The sequence below is a fragment of the Poecile atricapillus genome, chromosome 37 (genome assembly GCF_030490865.1).
Source record: "Poecile atricapillus isolate bPoeAtr1 chromosome 37, bPoeAtr1.hap1, whole genome shotgun sequence".
Classification (NCBI taxonomy): Eukaryota; Metazoa; Chordata; class Aves; order Passeriformes; family Paridae; genus Poecile; species Poecile atricapillus.
The window spans coordinates 2,050,310-2,069,588 of NC_081285.1; the positions used below are offsets into that span (position 1 = coordinate 2,050,310).

The window sequence follows — 19,279 nt, forward strand, 5'->3', positions numbered from 1 at the left end:
AATTTTGGGTTCATTTTTTGGTGTTTTTGGGATGATTTTGGGGTGATTTTGGGGTGATTTTAGGGTGTTTTTGGGGTAATTCTGGGATAGTTTTGGGGTGATTTTGGGGTGTTTTTGGTATAATTTCGGGTTCATTTTTGGGTGATTTTGGGGTGTTTTGGGGATAATTTTGGGGTTGATTTTTGGGTGTTTTTGGGGTGTTTTTGGTACAGTTTTGGGTGGTTTTGGGGTGTTTTGGGGGTGTTTTTGGGATAATTTTGGGTTAATTTTTGGGTGTTTTGGGGATAATTTTGGGATGAATTTTGGCTGATTTGAAGATGATTTTTGGATAATTTTGGGGTTGATTTTGGGGTGTTTTTGGGGTGTTTTTGGGATAATTCCGTGTTGATTTTTGGGTTGATTTTGGGTGTTTTTTGGGTGTTTTTGGGGTTGATTTTGGCGTTGATTTTTGGGTGTTTTTGGGGTGTTTTTGGGATAATTTCAGGTTCATTTTTGGGTGTTTTTGGGGTGTTTTTGGGATAATTTGGGGTTGATTTTGGGTTGATTTTGGGTGTTTTTGGGGTGGTTTTTTGGATAATTTCGTGTTGATTTTTGGGTTGATTTTGGGGTGTTTTTGGGGTGTTTTTGGGATAATTTCGTGTTGATTTTGGGTTGATTTTGGGTGTTTTTGGGGTCCCCAGGGCGCCTCCATCCCCCTGGAGCTGTTCCCGTTCGAGACTTTCCGGCGCTTCCTGAGCAAACTCTGCCTGAGGCCGGAGCTGGACAAAATCCTGCTGGAGATGTGCGGGAAAATCCGGAATTTTGGGGAAAATTTGGGAATTTTTGGGAAAAATTCGGGATTTTGGGGGGGAAAATTCAGAGTTTTGGAGGAAAATTTGGGGTTTTGGGGGGCAAATTTGGGATTTTGGGGGAAAATTTGGGATTTTGGGGGGAAAATTTGGGATTTTTTGGGGAAAATTTGGGATTTTAGGGGGAAAATTCAGGATTTTGGGGGAAATTTGGGAATTTTTGGGAAAAATTCGGGATTTTTGGGGGAAATTTGGGATTTTTGGGGCTGGATTTGGGATTTTTTGGGGCTGGATTTGGGATTTTGGGGGGAAAATTTGGGATTTTAGGGGGAAATTTGGGAATTTTGGGGAAAATCCGGAATTTTGGGGAAAATTTGGGATTTTTTGGGGCTGGATTTGGGATTTTTTGGGGAAAATTTGGGATTTTTTGGGGAAAATTTGGGATTTGGGGGGAAAATCTGGGATTTTGGGGGGAAAAATTGGGATTTTGGGGGAAATTTGGGATTTTTTGGGGCTGGATTTGGGATTTTGGGGGGAAAATTTGGGATTTTAGGGGGAAAATTTGGGAATTTTGGGGGAAATTTGGAGTTTCTGGGGAAAATTCGGGATTTTTGGGGGGAAATTTGGGAATTTTGGGGGAAAAATTTGGGATTTTTGGGGCTGGATTTGGGATTTTTTGCAGCTGGATTTCGGATTCTGGGGGAAAATTTGGGATTTTGGGGGGAAAATCTGGGATTTTAGGGGGAAAATTTGGGATTTTTGGGGGAAATTTGGAGTTTCTGGGGGAAATTTGGGTTTTTGGGGGGAAAATTTGGGGTTTGGGGGCCAAATTTGTGGTTTTTTGGAGGGAAAATCCAGATTTTTGGGGAAAATTTGGGATTTTTTTTGGAAAATCTGGGATTTTGGGGGGAAAATTTGGGATTTTTGGGGGAAAATTCAGGATTTTGGGGGAAATTCGGGAATTTTTGGGAAAAATTTGGGATTTTTGAGGGGAAATTTGGGGTTTTGGGGGAAAATTTGGGATTTTGGGGGGAAAATTTGGGATTTTAGGGGGAAAATTCAGGATTTTGGGGGAAATTTGGGAATTTTTGGGAAAAATTTGGGATTTTGGGGGAAATTTTGGATTTTGGGGGAAAATTTGGGATTTTGGGTGGAAAATTTGGGATTTTTTTGGGGGAAAATTCGGGATTCTGGGGGAACATTTGGGGTTTGGGGGCCAAATTTGGGGGTTTGGGGGAAAATTTGGGATTTTTTGGGGAAATTTGGGATTTTGGGGGGAAAATTCGGGATTTTGGGGGAAATTTGGGATTTTTGGGGGAAATTTGGGATTTTTGGGGCTGGATTCGTATTTTGGGAGGAAAATTTGGGATTTTTTGGGGAAAATTTGGGATTTTGGGGGGAAATTTGGGAATTTTTGGGAAAAATTCGGGATTTTGGGGGGAAAATCCGGAGTTTTGGGGGGAAAATTTGGGATTTTTTGGGGAACATTTGGAGTTTTGGGGGGAAAATTTGGGATTTTGGGGGAAAAATTTGGGATTTTTTTTGGGAAAATTTGGGATATTTTGGGGAAAATTTGGAGTTTCTGGGGGAAATTTGGGATTTTGGGGGAAAATTCGGGATTTTGAGGGGAAAATTTGGAGTTTCTGGGGGAAATTTGGGATTTTGGGGGAAAATTCGGGATTTTGGGGGGAAATTTTGGGATTTTGGGGGGAAAATTTGGGATTTTGGGGGAAATTTTAGATTTTTGGGGCTGGATTTGGGATTTTGGGGGGAAAATTCAGGATTTTGGGGGAAATTCGGGAATTTTTGGGAAAGATTTGGGATTTTTTGGGGCTGGATTTGGGATTTTGGGGGGAAAATTTGGGATTTTGGGGGGAAAAATTTGGGGTTTTGGGGGGAAAATTTGGGATTTTCAGGGGAAAATTTGGGATTTTAGGGGGAAAATTCAGGATTTTGGGGGAAATTTGGGAATTTTTGGGAAAAATTCGGGATTTTGGGGGGGAAATTTGGGGGTTTGGGGGGAAAATTTGGGATTTTGGGGGAAATTTGGGATTTTTGGGGCTGGATTTGGGATTTTTTGGGGCTGGATTTCGGATTTTGGGGGAAAATTTGGGATTTTTTGGGGAAAATCTGGGATTTTGGGGGGAAAATTTGGGATTTTGGGGGAAATTTGGGATTTTTGGGGGCTGGATTTGGGATTTTGGGGGGAAAATTTGGGATTTTAGGGGGAAAATTCAGGATTTTGGGGGGAAATTCGGGAATTTTTGGGGAAAATTCGGGATTTTTGGGGGGAAATTTGGGGTTTTGGGGGTAAAATTTGGGATTTTGGGGGAAAAAGTTGGGATTTTTTTGGGAAAATTTGGGATATTTTGGGGAACATTTGGAGTTTCTGGGGGAAATTTGGGATTTTGGGGGGAAATTTGGGAATTTTTGGGAAAGATTTGGGATTTTGGGGGGGAAATTTGGGGTTTTGGGGGGGAAATTTGGGATTTTGGGGGAAAATTTGGGGTTTTGGGGGAAAATTTGGGATTTTAGGGGGAAAATTCAGGATTTTGGGAGAAATTTGGGAATTTTTAGGAAAAATTCGGGATTTTGGGGGGGAAATTTGGGGTTTTGGGGGGAAATTTGGGATTTTGGGGGGAAAATTTGGGATTTTAGGGGGGAAATTTGAGGGGTTAGGGGCCAAATCTGTGGTTTTTGGGGGGGGAAATTCGGAGTTTTGGGGGAAAATTTGGGATTTTGGGGGGAAATTTGGGGTTTTGGGGGGAAAATTCGGGAATTTTTGGGAAAAATTCGGGATTTTGGGGGGGAAATTTGGGGTTTTGGGGGGAAATTTTGGGGTTTTGGGGGAAAATTTGGGATTTTGGGGGGAAATTTTGGGGTTTGGGGGAAAATTTGGGATTTTAGGGGAAATTTGGGATTTTGGGGGGAAAATTTGGGAATTTTTGGGAAAAATTCGGGATTTTGGGGGGGAAATTTGGGATTTTGAGGGAAAAATTTGGGATTTTTTTTGGAAAATTTGAGATATTTTGGGGAAAATTTGGAGTTTCTGGGGGAAATTTGGGATTTTGGGGGAAAATTAGGGTTTTTGGGGGGAAAATTTGGGGGTTGGGGGCCAAATTTGTGTTTTTTGGGGGGGAAAATCCAGAGTTTTGGGGGAAATTTGGGATTTTTTGGGGCTGGATTTGGGATTTTGGGGGGAAAATTTGGGATTTTGGGGGAAAATTTGGGATTTTGGGGGAAAATTGGGATTTTTTTGGGAAAATTTGGGATTTTTTGGGGAAAATTTGGGATTTTTTGGGGAAAATTTGGGATTTTAGAGGGAAAATTCAGGATTTTGGGGGAAATTTGGGAATTTTTGGGGCTGGATTTGGGATTTTGGGGGGAAAATTTGGGAATTTTGGGGGAAATTTGGAGTTTCTGGGGGAAATTTGGGATTTTGGGGGAAATTTGGGATTTTTGGGGGGAAATTTGGGATTTTTGGGGGGAAATTTGGGATTTTTGGGGCTGGATTTGAGATTTTTTGGGGCTGGATTTGGGATTTTGGGGGGAAAATTTGGGATTTTGGGGGGGAAATTTGGGGTTTTGGGGGGAAAAATTTGGGGTTTTGGGGGAAAAATTTGGGATTTTTTTGGGAAAATTTGGGATATTTTGGGGAAAATTTGGAGTTTCTGGGGCAAATTTGGGATTTTGGGGGAAAATTTGGGGGATGGGGGCAAATTTGTGGTTTTTGGGGGGAAAAATCCAGATTTTTTGGGAAAATTTGGGATTTTGGGGAAAAATTTTGGGGTTTGGGGGAAAATTTGGGATTTTGGGCGGAAATTTGGGGGTTGGAGGCCAAATTTGTGGTTTTTGGGGGGGAAAATCCAGAGTTTTGGGGGAAAATTTGGGTTTTTGGGTGGAAATTTGGGGTTTGGGGGCCAAATTTGGGGTTTTGGGGGGAAATTTGGGATTTTGGGGGGAAATTTGGGGGTTGGGGTTATTTTTGATTTCCCTGCTGATTTTGGGTTATTTTGGGTCATTTCCCTGCTGATTTTGGGTTGTTTTGTGCCGTTTCTGTGCTGATTTTGGGTTATTTTGGATTTCCCTGCTGATTTTGGGTTATTTTTGGATTTCCAAGCTGATTTCGTGTGTTTTGTGTCATTTCCCTGTTGATTTTGGATATTTTTTAATTTCCCTGCTGATTTTGGGTTATTTTGGGTCATTTCCCTGCTGATTTTGGGTTGTTTTGGGTCATTTCCCTGCTGATTTGAGGTTATTTTTGGATTTCCCTGCTGATTTTGGGTTGTTTTGTGCCATTTCCCTGCTGATTTTGGGGTTTTTTTTGATTTCCCTGCTGATTTTGGGTTGTTTTGTGCCGTTTCTGTGCTGATTTTGGATATTTTTTAATTTCCCTGCTGATTTTGGGTTATTTTGTGCCATTTCCCTGCTGATTTCGGGTGTTTTTGGGTCATTTCCCTGCTGATTTCGTGTGTTTTGGGTCATTTCCCTGCTGATTTTGGGTTATTTTTGGATTTCCCTGCTGATTTTGGGTTACTTTGGATTTCCCTGCTGATTTTGGGTTGTTTTGTGCCGTTTCCCTGCTGATTTTGGGTTATTTTGGGTCATTTCCCTGCTGATTTTGGGGTATTTTGGGTCATTTCCCTGCTGATTTGGGGTTATTTTTGGATTTCCCTGCTGATTTTGGATATTTTTTAATTTCCCTGCTGATTTTGGGTTATTTTTGGATTTCCCTGCTGATTTTGGGGTGGTTTTGGTCCATTTCCCTGCTGATTTTGGGTTATTTTGGGTCATTTCCCTGCTGATTTGGGTTATTTTTTGATTTCCCTGCTGATTTTGGGTTATTTTTGGATTTCCCAGCTGATTTTGGGTTATTTTGTGCCATTTCCCAGCTGATTTTGGGTTATTTTGGGTCATTTCCCTGCTGATTTTGGGTATTTTTTAATTTCCCTGCTGATTTTGGGTTATTTTGGATTTCCCTGCTGATTTTGGGGGTTTTTTTTGGATTTCCCTGCTGATTTTGGGTTATTTTGGATTTCCCTGCTGATTTTGGGGGTTTTATTTTGATTTCCCTGCTGATTTTGGGTTATTTTGGGTCATTTCCCAGCTGATTTTGGGTTATTTTGTGCCATTTCTGTGCTGATTTTGGGTTAATTTTGGATTTCCCTGCTGATTTTGGGTTATTTTGGGTCATTTCCCAGCTGATTTTGGGTTATTTTGGGTCATTTCCCTGCTGATTTTGGGTTATTTTGGATTTCCCTGCTGATTTTGGGGTTATTTTTTTGGATTTCCAAGCTGATTTTGGGGTATTTTGGGTCATTTCCCTGCTGATTTTGGGTTGTTTTGTGCCGTTTCTGTGCTGATTTTGGATATTTTTTAATTTCCCTGCTGATTTTGGGGGTTATTTTTGGATTTCCCTGCTGATTTCGTGTGTTTTGGGTCATTTCCCTGCTGATTTTGGATATTTTTTAATTTCCCTGCTGATTTTGGGTTATTTTGGGTCATTTCCCTGCTGATTTTGGGTTATTTTTGGATTTCCCTGCTGATTTGAGGTTATTTTTGGATTTCCCTGCTGATTTTGGGTTATTTTGGATTTCCCTGCAGATTTGGGGTTATTTTTGGATTTCCAAGCTGATTTTGGGTTGTTTTGTGCCGTTTCTGTGCTGATTTTGGGGTATTTTGGGTCATTTCCCTGCTGATTTTGGATATTTTTTTATTTCCCTGCTGATTTCGTGTGTTTTGGGTCATTTCCCTGCTGATTTTGGATTGTTTTGTGCCGTTTCTGTGCTGATTTCGGTTATTTTTTAATTTCCCTGCTGATTTTGGATATTTTTGGATTTCCTTGCCGATTTTGGGTTATTTTGGGTCATTTCCCTGCTGATTTCGGGTGTTTTTGGCCGTTTCTGTGCTGATTTTGGGTTATTTTGGGTCATTTCCCTGCTGATTTTGGGGTTATTTTGGATTTCCAAGCTGATTTTGGGTTATTTTGTGCCATTTCCCTGCTGATTTGGGGTGTTTTTGGCCGTTTCTGTGCTGATTTTGGGTTGTTTTGTGCCATTTCCCTGCTGATTTCGGGTGTTTTTGGCCGTTTCTGTGCTGATTTGGGGTTATTTTGGGTCATTTCCCTGCTGATTTTGGATATTTTTGGATTTCCCTGCTGATTTTGGGTTATTTTGTGCCATTTCCCTGCTGATTTCGGGTGTTTTTGGCCGTTTTCCAGCGGCGCCGCGGGGAAGCCGTACGTGAGCCGGGAGCAGCTGCAGGATTTTGTCAATTCCCGGCAGAGAGACCCCAGACTCAACGAGATCCTGTTCCCCCCGCTCGGCCCCGACGGCGCCCAGGCCCTGATCGAGCGCTACGAGCCCAGCCCCACCTTCCGCCAGCGCGGTAATTCCGGAATCTTCCAAACTTTTGGGGATTTTTTGGGATTTTTTGGGATTTTTTAGGGATTTTTTGGAGATTTTTGGGGATTTTTTTGGGGATTTTGGGGTGATTTTGGGTGATTTTGGGGTGCCCAGGCCCTGATCGAGCGCTACGAGCCCAGCCCCACCTTCCGCCAGCGCGGTAATTCCGGAATCTTCCGCAATTTTGGGAATTTGGGGGATTATTGGGGATTTTTAGGGATTTTTTTGGATTTATTGGGGATTTTTGGAGATTTTTAGGGATTTATTTGGGATTTTTTGGGATTTTTGGGGGATTTTTTTTGGATTTTTTTGGATTTTTTGGGGGATTTTTTTTGGATTTATTGGGGATTTTTAGGGATTTATTGGGGATTTTTGGGGGGATTTTTGGGGAATTTTTTGGGGATTTTTGGGGATTTTTGGGGGGATTTTTTTTGGATTTTTGGGATTTTTTGGGGGATTTTTTGGGGGTTTTTGGAGGATTTTTTGGAGATTTTTGGGGATTTATTGGGAATTTTTGGGGATTTTTTGGGGGGATTTTTTGGGGGATTTTTTGGGTTTTTTTTTTTATTCTTAGGGATTTATTTGGGATTTTTAGGGATTTTTTGGGGGATTTTTGGGGGGATTTTTTTGGGATTTTTTGGGATTTTTTGGGGATTTTTGGGGGATTTTTTGGGATTTTTGGGAGATTTTTGGGGATTTTTTGGGGATTTTGGGGGATTTTGGGGCGCCCAGGCCCTGATCGAGCGCTACGAGCCCAGCCCCACCTTCCGCCAGCGCGGTAATTCCGGAATCTTCCAAACTTTTGGGGATTTTTGGGGATTTTTGGGAGATTTTTGGGGATTTTTTGGAGGATTTTTTTGGGATTTTTTTGGGATTTTTTTGGGATTTTTTTGGGATTTTTTGGGGAATTTTTTTTGGATTTATTGGGGATTTTTAGGGATTTATTGGGGATTTTTGGGGGATTTTTAGGGATTTTTTTGGGGGATTTTTTGGAGATTTTTTTGGAGATTTTTGGGGATTTATTGGGGATTTTTGGGGATTTTTTGGGGGATTTTTAGGGATTTTTTGGGGTATTTTTTTGGGATTTTTTGGAGATTTTTGGGGATTTATTGAAGATTTTTGGGGATTTTTGGGGATTTTTTGAGATTTTTGGGGATTTTTTGGAGGATTTTTTGGGGATTTTTTGGGATTTTTTGGGGATTTTTGGGGAACTTTTTGGGGATTTTTGGGGATTTTTGGGGATTTTTGGGGGGATTTTTGGGGGATTTATTGGGGGAATTTTTGGGGGATTTTGGAGGATTTTTTGGAGATTTTTGGGGATTTATTGGGGATTTTTGGGGATTTTTTGGGGAATTTTTTGGGATTTTTTGAGATTTTTGGGGATTTATTGGGGATTTTTTGGGGGATTTTTTGGGGATTTTTTGGGGGATTTTTTGGGATTTTTTGGGGGATTTTTTAGGATTTTTTGGGGGATTTTGGAGGATTTTTTGGAGATTTTTGGGGATTTATTGGGGATTTTTGGGGATTTTTGGGGGGATTTTTTGGGGAATTTTTTGGGTTTTTTTTGAGATTTTTGGGGATTTTTGGGGGGATTTTTGGGGGATTTATTGGGGGATTTTTTGGAGATTTTTTTGGGAGATTTTTGGGGATTTATTGGGGATTTTTGGGGATTTATTGGGGATTTTTGGGGATTTTTTGGGGGATTTTTGGGGGGATTTTTTGGAGATTTTTGGGGATTTATTGGGGATTTTTTGGGATTTTTTGGGGGATTTTTTTTGGATTTTTTGGATTTTTTGGGGGATTTTTTTTGGATTTATTGGGGATTTTTTAGGGATTTATTGGGGATTTTTTGGGGGATTTTTGGGGAATTTTTTGGGGATTTTTGGGGATTTTTGGGGATTTTTTTGGGGATTTTTGGGGGATTTATTGGGGGATTTTTTGGGGGATTTTGGAGGATTTTTTGGAGATTTTTAGGGATTTATTGGGGATTTTTTTTGGGATTTTTGGGGATTTATTGGGGATTTATTGGGGATTTTTAGGGATTTATTTGGGATTTTTTGGGGGATTTGGGGTGATTTTGGGGGATTTTGGGGCGCCCAGGCCCTGATAAAGCGCTACGAGCCCAGCACCACCTTCCGCCAGCGCGGTAATTCCGGAATCTTCCAAACTTTTGGGGATTTGGGGGATTTTTGGGGATTTTTGGGGATTTTTTGGGATTTTTGGGGGGATTTTTAGGGATCTATTGGGGATTTTTTGGGGGATTTTTGGGGGATTTTTGGGGGATTTTTTGGGATTTTTTGGGGGATTTTTTGGGATTTTTTGGGGGATTTTGGAGGATTTTTTGGAGATTTTTGGGGATTTATTGGGGATTTTTGGGGATTTTTGGGGGGATTTTTGGGGGGATTTTGGAGGATTTTTTTGAGATTTTTGGGGGATTTTTAGGGATTTTTTTTGGGATTTTTAGGGGATTTTTTGGGGGAATTTTGGGGGATTTTTGGGGATTTTTGGGGATTTTTTGGGATTTTTAGGGATTTATTTGGGATTTTTGGGATTTTTTGGAGATTTTTGGGGATTTTTTGGGGATTTTTAGGGGATTTTTTGGGGGAATTTTTGGAGATTTTGGGGGATTTTTGGGGATTTTTTGGAGATTTTTGGGGATTTATTGGGGATTTTTAGGGGATTTTTTAGGGGATTTTTTGGGGGGATTTTGGGGGATTTTGGGGCGCCCAGGCCCTGATCGAGCGCTACGAGCCCAGCCCCACCTTCCGCCAGCGCGGTAATTCCGGAATCTTCCAAACTTTGGGGGGATTTTGGGAATTTTTGGGGATTTTTGCCGATTTTTTGGGATTTTTTGGGAATTTTTGGGATTTTTTGGGAATTTTTGGGATTTTTTGGGGGATTTTTTTTGGATTTTTTTGGATTTTTTGGGGGATTTTTAGGGATTTTTTGGAGATTTTTAGGGATTTATTGGGGATTTTTGGAGGGATTTTTGGGGGATTTTGGAGGATTTTTTGGAGATTTTTTTGGGATTTATTGGGGATTTATTGGGGATTTTTTGGGGGATTTATTTGGGATTTTTTGTAATTTTTTAGGGGATTTTTTGGGATTTTTTGTGGGATTTTGGAGGACTTTTGGGAGATTTTGGGGATTTTTTTGGGGATTTTTTGGGATTTATTGGGGATTTATTGGGGATTTTTGGGGGATTTATTGGGGATTTTTGGGGATTTTTGGGGGATTTATTGGGGATTTTTGGGGATTTTTAGGGATTTATTTGGGATTTTTTGAGATTTTTGGGGGATTTTTGGAGATTTTTTGGGGGATTTTGGAGGATTTTTGGGGATTTTTGGGGGATTTTTGGGGGGATTTTTTGGGGATTTTTTGGGATTTTTTGGGATTTTGGGGAAATTTGGGGGATTTTGGGGGATTTTGGGGCGCCCAGGCCCTGATCGAGCGCTACGAGCCCAGCCCCACCTTCCGCCAGCGCGGTAATTCCGGAATCTTCCAAACTTTTGGGAATTTGGGGGATTTTTGGGGATTTTTGGGGATTTTTTGGGATTTTTTGGGGATTTTTGGGGATTTTTTGGGATTTATTTGGGATTTTTTGGGATTTTTTGGGGGATTTTTTTTGGATTTTTTTGGATTTTTTGGGGGATTTTTTTTGGATTTATTGGGGATTTTTTGGGATTTATTTGGGATTTTTTGGGGATTTTTGGGGGATTTTTTGGGATTTTTGGGAGATTTTTGGGGGATTTTTGGGGGATTTTTGGGCATTTATTGGGGATTTTTTGGGATTTTTTGGGGGATTTTTGAGGGATTTTTAGGGATTTATTGGGGATTTTTGGGGATTTTTTGGGGGAATTTTTGGGGGATTTTTTGGGATTTTTTGGGGGAATTTTGGGGGATTTTTTGGGATTTTTTGGGATTTTTTGGGGGATTTTTAGGGATTTTTTTGGGGGATTTTTTGGAGATTTTTTTGGAGATTTTTGGGGATTTATTGGGGATTTTTGGGGATTTTTTGGGGGATTTTTAGGGATTTTTTGGGGGATTTTTTTGGGATTTTTTGGAGATTTTTGGGGATTTATTGAAGATTTTTGGGGATCTTTTGGGGGATTTTTTGGGATTTTTTGGGGATTTTTGGGGGATTTTTTGGGATTTTTGGGAGATTTTTGGGGATTTTTTGGGATTTTTTGGGGGGATTTTTAGGGATTTATTGGGCATTTTTGGGGAATTTTTTTGGATTTTTTTTTTTTTTTTTTTTTTTTTTTTTGATTTTGGGGGATTTTTAGGGATTTTTGGGCGATTTTTGGGGATTTTGGGGCACCCAGGCCCTGATCAAGCGCTACGAGCCCAGCCCCACCTTCCGCCAGCGCGGTAATTCCGGAATCTTCCAAACTTTGGGGGGATTTGGGGAATTTTTGGGGATTTTTGGGGATTTATTGGGGGATTTTTGAGGGATTTTTTGGGATTTATTGGGGATTTTTGGAGATTTTTAGGGATTTATTGGGGATTTTTTGGGATTTTTTGGGGGATTTTTTTTGGATTTTTTTGGGATTTTTTGGGGGATTTTTTTTGGATTTATTGGGGATTTTTAGGGATTTATTGGGGATTTTTGGGGGGATTTTTGGGGAATTTTTTGGGATTTTTTGGGGGATTTTTTGGGGGATTTTTTGGGATTTTTTGGGGGGATTTTGGAGGATTTTTTGGCGATTTTTGGGGATTTATTGGGGATTTTCAGGATTTTTTGGGGGATTTTTGGGGGGATCTTGGAGGATTTTTTGGAGATTTTTGGGGATTTATTGGGAATTTTTGGGGATTTTTTGGGGGGATTTTTTGGGGGATTTTTTGGGTTTTTTTTTATTTTTAGGGATTTATTTGGGATTTTTAGGGATTTTTTTGGGGATTTTTTGGGGAATTTTTTGGGATTTTTTGGGGGAATTTTGGGGGATTTTTGGGGATTTTTTGGGGATTTTTTGGGATTTTTTGGGGGATTTTGGGGTGATTTTGGGTGATTTTGGGGCGCCCAGGCCCTGATCGAGCGCTACGAGCCCAGCCCCACCTTCCGCCAGTGCGGTAATTCTGGAATCTTCCAAACTTTTGGGGGATTTTTGGGGATTTTGGGGGATTTTGGGGATTTTTTGGGGGATTTTTGAGGGATTTTTAGGGATTCTTTGGGATTTTTGCGGGATTTTTGGGAGATTTTTAGGGATTTATTGGGGATTTTTGGGGGGATTTTTTGGGACTTATTGGGGATTTTTTGGGGGGATTTTTGGGGATTTTTTTGGGGGATTTTTAGGGATTTATTGGGGATTTTTTTGAGGGATTTTTGGGGAATTTTTTTGGGATTTTTGGGGATTTTTGGGGATTTATTTGGGATTTTTGGGGATTTATTGGAGATTTTTGGGGATTTTTTGGGGGATTTTTAGGGATTTATTTGGGATTTTTTGGGATTTTTTGGGGGGATTTTTTGGGATTTTTGGGGGGATTTTTTTGGGATTTTTAGGGGATTTTTTGGGGGATTTTTTGGGGGAATTTTGGGGGATTTTTGGGGATTTTTTGGAGATTTTTGGGGATTTTTTTGGGGATTTTGGGGTGATTTTGGGAGATTTTGTGGCGCCCAGGCCCTGATCGAGCGCTACGAGCCCAGCCCCACCTTCCGCCAGCGCGGTAATTCCGGAATCTTCCAAACTTTGGGGGGATTTGGGGGATTTTTTGGGATTTTTGGGGATTTTTTGGGATTTTTTGGGAATTTTTGGGATTTTTTTGGAGATTTTAGAGGCATTTTTGGGGGGATTTTGGAGGATTTTTTGGGGATTTTTTGGGGGATTTTTTGGGGATTTTTGGGGATTTTTGGGGATTTATTGGGGATTTTTGGGGATTTTTAGGGATTTTTTTGGGGATTTTAGAGGGATTTTTTTTGGATTTTAGTGGAATTTTGGGGGATTTTGGAGCATTTTGGGGGATTTATTGGGGATTTTTGGGGGGATTTTTTTGGGATTTTTTGGGGGGATTTTTAGGGATTTATTGGGGATTTTTGGGGGGATTTTTGGGGAATTTTTTGGGGAGTTTTGGGGAATTTTTTGGGGATTTTTGGGGATTTTTGGGGATTTATTGGGGATTTTTGGGGATTTTTAGGGATTTATTTAGGATTTTTTGGGATTTTTTGGGGATTTTTTGGGATTTTTTGGGGGATTTTGGAGGATTTTTGGGGATTTTTGGGATTTTTTTGGAGATTTTAGAGGCATTTTTGGGGGGATTTTTGGGGTTTTATTGGGGATTTTTTGGGGGATTTTTTTTTGGGATTTTTAGGGATTTTTTTGGGGGATTTTAGAGGGATTTTTTTTGGGATTTTAGAGGAATTTTGGGGGATTTTGGAGCATTTTGGGGGGATTTTTTGGGGATTTTTTGGGGATTTTTTTGGGATTTTTTGGGGGATTTTGGGGGAATTTTTGGGATTTTTTGGGATTTTGGGGGATTTTTGGAGATTTTTGGGGATTTTTGGGTGATTTTTGGCAGGTTTGGGATGATTTTGGGATAATTTTGAGGTGATTTTAGGAATGATTTTGGGGTGATTTTGGGGTGATTTTGGGTGATTTTGGGGATAATTTTAGGACGATTTTGGGTTGATTTTGGGATGATTTTGGGGATAATTTTGGGGTGATTTTGGGGTGATTTTGGGGTGATTTTGGGGTGATTTTGGGATGATTTTGGGGTGATTTTGGGATGATTTTGGGGTGATTTTGGGTGATTTTGGGGATAATTTTAGGACGATTTTGGGTTGATTTTAGGGATGATTTTGCAGTGGTTCTGAAGGTGATTTTGGCGTGATTTTGGGTGATTTTGGGGTGATTTTGGGGTGATTTTGGGGATAATTTTAGGATGATTTTGAGGTGATTTTGGGATGATTTTGGGGTGATTTTGGGTTGTTTTTCGGGGTTTTTGGGGCCCAGGCCAGCTGTCCCTGGAGGGGTTTTGGGGATGATTTTGGGGTGATTTTGAGGTGATTTTAGGGATGATTTTGGGATGATTTTGGGTTGATTTTAGGATGATTTTGGGGTGATTTTGGGGTTTTTTGGGGCCCAGGCCAGCTGTCCCTGGAGGGTTTCTGGGGATGATTTTGGGGTGGTTTTGGGGATGATTTTGGGTTGATTTTGGGGTGATTTTAAGGATGATTTTAGGTTGATTTTGGGTTGATTTTGGGTTTTTTGGGGCCCAGGCCGGCTGTCCCTGGAGGGGTTTTGGGGATGATTTTGGGGTGATTTTGGGATGATTTTGGGGTGATTTTGGGGTGGTTCTGAGGGTGATTTTGGGTTGATTTTGGGGTTTTTGGGGCCCAGGCCAGCTGTCCCTGGAGGGGTTTTGGGGATGATTTTGGGGTGATTTTGGGATGATTTTTGAGGTGATTTTAGGGATGATTTTGGGGTGATTTTGGGGTGATTTTGGGGTGGTTCTGGGGATGATTTTGGTTTGATTTTGGGGTGATTTTAAGGATGATTTTAGGTTGATTTTGGGGTGATTTTGGGGTGGTTCTGGGGATGATTTTGGGGTTTTTTGGGCCCAGGCCGGCTGTCCCTGGAGGGGTTTTGGGGATGATTTTGGGATGGTTTTGGGATGATTTTAAGGATGATTTTAGGTTGATTTTGGTTTGATTTTGGGGTGATTTTGGAGATGATTTTGGAGTGGTTTTTGAGGTCATTTTAGGTATGGTTTAGGGATGATTTTGGGGATAATTTTGGGTTGATTTTGGGGTTTTTTGGGGCCCAGGCCGGCTGTCCCTGGAGGGGTTTTGGGGATGATTTTGGGATGATTTTAGGATGATTTTGGGGTGATTTTGGGATGATTTTGGGGTTATTTAAAGGATGATTTTAGGTTGATTTTGGGTTGATTTTGGGGTTTTTTGGGGCCCAGGCCAGCTGTCCCTGGAGGGGTTTTGGGGATGATTTTGGGGTGATTTTGGGATAATTTTGGGGGTGATTTTGGGATGATTTTGGGGTGATTTTGGGGTGATTTTGGGGTGGTTCTGGGGATGATTTTGGGTTGATTTTGGGGTTTTTTGGGGCCCAGGCCAGCTGTCCCTGGAGGGGTTTTGGGGATGATTTTGGGATGATTTTGGGGTGATTTTAAGGATAATTTTGGGTTGATTTTGGGATGATTTTAAGGATGATTTTAGGTTGAGTTTGGGATGATTTTGGGGTGATTTTAAGGATGATTTTAGGTTGATTTTGGGTTGATTTTGGAGTGATTTTGGGATGATTTTGGGGTGGTTCTGGGGATGATTTTGGGTTGATTTTGGAGATGATTTTGAGGTGATTTTGGGGTGGTTCTGGGGATGATTTTGGGGTGATTTTGGGGTGATTTTGGGGTGATTTTGGGGTGGTTCTGGGGATGATTTTGGGATGATTTTGGGGTGGTTCTGGGGGTGATTTTGGGTTGATTTTGGGGTTTTTGGGGCCCAGGCCAGCTGTCCCTGGAGGGGTTTTGGGGATGATTTTGGGATGATTTTGGGATGTTTCTGGGGATGATTTTGGGGTGATTTTGGGATGATTCTGGGGATGATTTTGGGTTGATTTTGGGGTTTTTTGGGCCCAGGCCAGCTGTCCCTGGAGGGTTTCTGCCGGTACCTGGGCGGGGACGAGAACGGGATCGTCCCCCCCGAGACGCTGCAGCTGCACCAGGACATGAGCCAGCCCCTGAGCAGCTACTTCATCAACTCCTCGCACAACACCTACCTGACAGGTACCCAAAAACACCCAAAAACTGCACCCAAAACACCCCAAAAACACCCCAAAAACACCCCAAAAACACCCCAAAAACACCCCAAAAACACCCCAAAACACCCCAAAAACACCCCAAAAACACCCCAAAAACACCCCCAAAACTCCTCGCACAACACCTACCTGACAGGTACCCAAAACACCCAAAAACTGCACCCAAAACACCCCAAAACACCCCAAAAACACCCCAAAAACTACACCCAAAACATCCCAAAACACCCCAAAACTCCTCGCACAACACCTACCTGACAGGTACCAAAACACCCCAAAACACCCCAAAACACCCCAAAACTGCACCCAAAACTGCACCCAAAACACCCCAAAACACCTCAAAACACCCCAAAACTCCTCGCACAACACCTACCTGACAGGTACCAAAACACCCCAAAACACCCCAAAACACCCCAAAACGCCCCAAAATCACATCCCAAAACACCCCAAAACACCCCAAAAACACCCCAAAACCACCCCAAAACTGCACCCAAAACACCTCACACAAAACCTACCTGACAGGTACCCAAAACACCCCAAAACACCCCAAAACTGCACCCAAAACACCCCAAAACTCCTCGCACAACACCTACCTGACAGGTACCAAAACACCCCAAAACACCCCAAAAATACCCCCAAAAACACCCCAAAACAGCCCAAAACTGCACCCCAAAAACTGCACCCAAAACACCTACCTGACAGGTACCAAAACACCCCAAAACACCCCAAAACACCCCAAAACTGCACCCAAAACTGCACCCAAAAACACCCCAAAAACACCCCCAAAACTCCTCGCACAACACCTACCTGACAGGTACCCAAAACACCCAAAAACACCCCAAAATACCCCAAAATCACCCCAAAACTGCACCCAAAACACCCCAAAACTCCTCGCACAACACCCACCTGACAGGTACCAAAACACCCCAAAACTGCACCCAAAACACCCCAAAACACCCCAAAAACTGCACCCCAAAACACCCCAAAACACCCCAAAACTGCACCCAAAACACCCCAAAAACACCCCAAAACACCCCAAAACACCCCCAAAACACCCCAAAAGCACCACAAAACTCCTCGCACAACACCTACCTGACAGGTACCCAAAAACACCCCAAAACTGCACCCAAAACACCCCAAAACTGCACCCCAAAACTGCACCCAAAACACCTCACACAACACCTACCTGACAGGTACCCAAAACACCCCAAAACACCCCAAAATCACATCCCAAAACTCCTCGCACAACACCTACCTGACAGGTACCAAAAACACCCAAAAACACCACAAAACAGCCCAAAACACCCCAAAAACACCCCAAAACTGCACCCAAAACTGCACCCAAAACACCCCAAAACACCCCAAAACTGCACCCCAAAACTGCACCCAAAACACCCCAAAAACACCCCAAAACCGCACCCCAAAACTGCACCCCAAAACCCCTCGCACAACACCTACCTGACAGGTACCAAAACACCCCAAAACTGCACCCAAAACACCTACCTGACAGGTACCCAAAAACACCCCAAAACACCCCAAAACACCCCAAAAACACCCCAAAAACACCCCCAAAACTCCCCAAAACACCCCAAAACTGCACCCCAAAACTGCACCCAAAACACCTCACACAACACCCACCTGACAGGTACCCAAAAACACCCCAAAACACCCCAAAACTGCACCCAAAACTGCACCCAAAACACCCCAAAACTGCACCCCAAAACACCCCAAAACTCCTCGCACAACACCCACCTGACAGGTACCCAAAAACACCCCAAAACACCCCAAAACTGCACCCAAAACTGCACCCAAAACACCTACCTGACAGGTACCAAAAACACCCCAAAACACCCCAAAACGCCCCAAAAACACCCCAAAAACACCCCAAAACTGCACCCAAAGACTGCACCCCAAAACACCCCAAAATCACCCCAAAACCACCCCAAAACACCCCCAAAACTGCACCCAAAACTGCACCCAAAACTGCACCCAAAACTGCACCCAAAACACCCCAAAACACCCCAAAACCACCCCAAAAACACCCCAAAACACCCCAAAATCACACCCCAAAACTCCTCGCACAACACCCACCTGACAGGTACCCAAAACACCCCAAAAACACCCCAAAACACCCCAAAACTGCACCCAAAACACCTCACACAACACCTACCTGACAGGTACCCAAAACACCCCAAAACACCCCAAAAACACCCCCAAAACTCCTCGCACAACACCTACCTGACAGGTACCCAAAAACACCCCAAAACACCCCAAAACTGCACCCAAAACACCCCAAAACTGCACCCAAAACACCCCAAAAACACCCCAAAAACACCCCAAAACCACCCCAAAACACCCCAAAACACCTACCTGACAGGTACCCAAAAACACCCCAAAACACCCCAAAAACACCCCAAAATCACATCCCAAAACTCCTCGCACAACACCTACCTGACAGGTACCCAAAACACCCCAAAACTGCACCCAAAACACCCCAAAAACACCCCAAAAACACCCCAAAACACCCCAAAACTGCACCCCAAAACACCCCAAAACACCCCAAAACACCCCAAAACTGCACCCAAAGACTGCACCCCAAAACACCCCAAAATCACCCCAAAAACACCCCAAAAACACCCCAAAACTCCTCGCACAACACCTACCTGACAGGTACCAAAACACCCCAAAAACACCCCAAAATCACCCCAAAACACCCCAAAAACACCCCAAAACACCCCAAAATCACATCCCAAAACTCCTCGCACAACACCCACCTGACAGGTACCCAAAACACCCCAAAACTGCACCCAAAACACCCCAAAAACACCCCAAAAACACCCCAAAACACCCCAAAACTGCACCCCAAAACACCCCAAAACACCCCAAAACACCCCAAAACTGCACCCAAAGACTGCACCCCAAAACACCCCAAAATCACCCCAAAACCACCCCAAAAACACCCCAAAACTCCTCGCACAACACCTACCTGACAGGTACCAAAACACCCCAAAAACACCCCAAAATCACCCCAAAACACCCCAAAATACCCCAAAAACACCCCAAAAACACCCCAAAACCACCCAAAAAACACCCAAAAACACCCAAAAACACCCCAAAACACCCCAAAACACCCCAAAACACCCCAAAACACCCCAAAACATCACCCCAATTGTAAAATTTGCGTTTTGGGGTGAAATTGGGAGTTTTTTTGGGGTGAAATTTGGGGTTTTTTGGTGTAAAAATTGGGGTTTTGGGGTCTCTGGGTGGGGTTTTGGGGTCTCTGGGTGGGGTTTTGGGGTGAAATTTGGGGTTTTGGGGTGGAAAT

The 19,279-nt window shown here is 42.5% G+C and overlaps 1 protein-coding gene across 1 annotated transcript in view; it reads left to right on the forward strand.

Annotated features, from left to right (window-relative positions):
* The window catches only part of LOC131591037 (1-phosphatidylinositol 4,5-bisphosphate phosphodiesterase beta-3-like), a 117,425-nt gene that overhangs the window by 23,110 nt on the left and 75,036 nt on the right, over positions 1-19,279 (forward strand). The window contains exons 8-10 of the mRNA XM_058861466.1: positions 681-781; positions 7,009-7,175; positions 15,779-15,925. Coding sequence (XP_058717449.1) covers positions 681-781; positions 7,009-7,175; positions 15,779-15,925 — 415 coding nt within the window. The remainder of the gene's footprint in view (positions 1-680; positions 782-7,008; positions 7,176-15,778; positions 15,926-19,279) is intronic.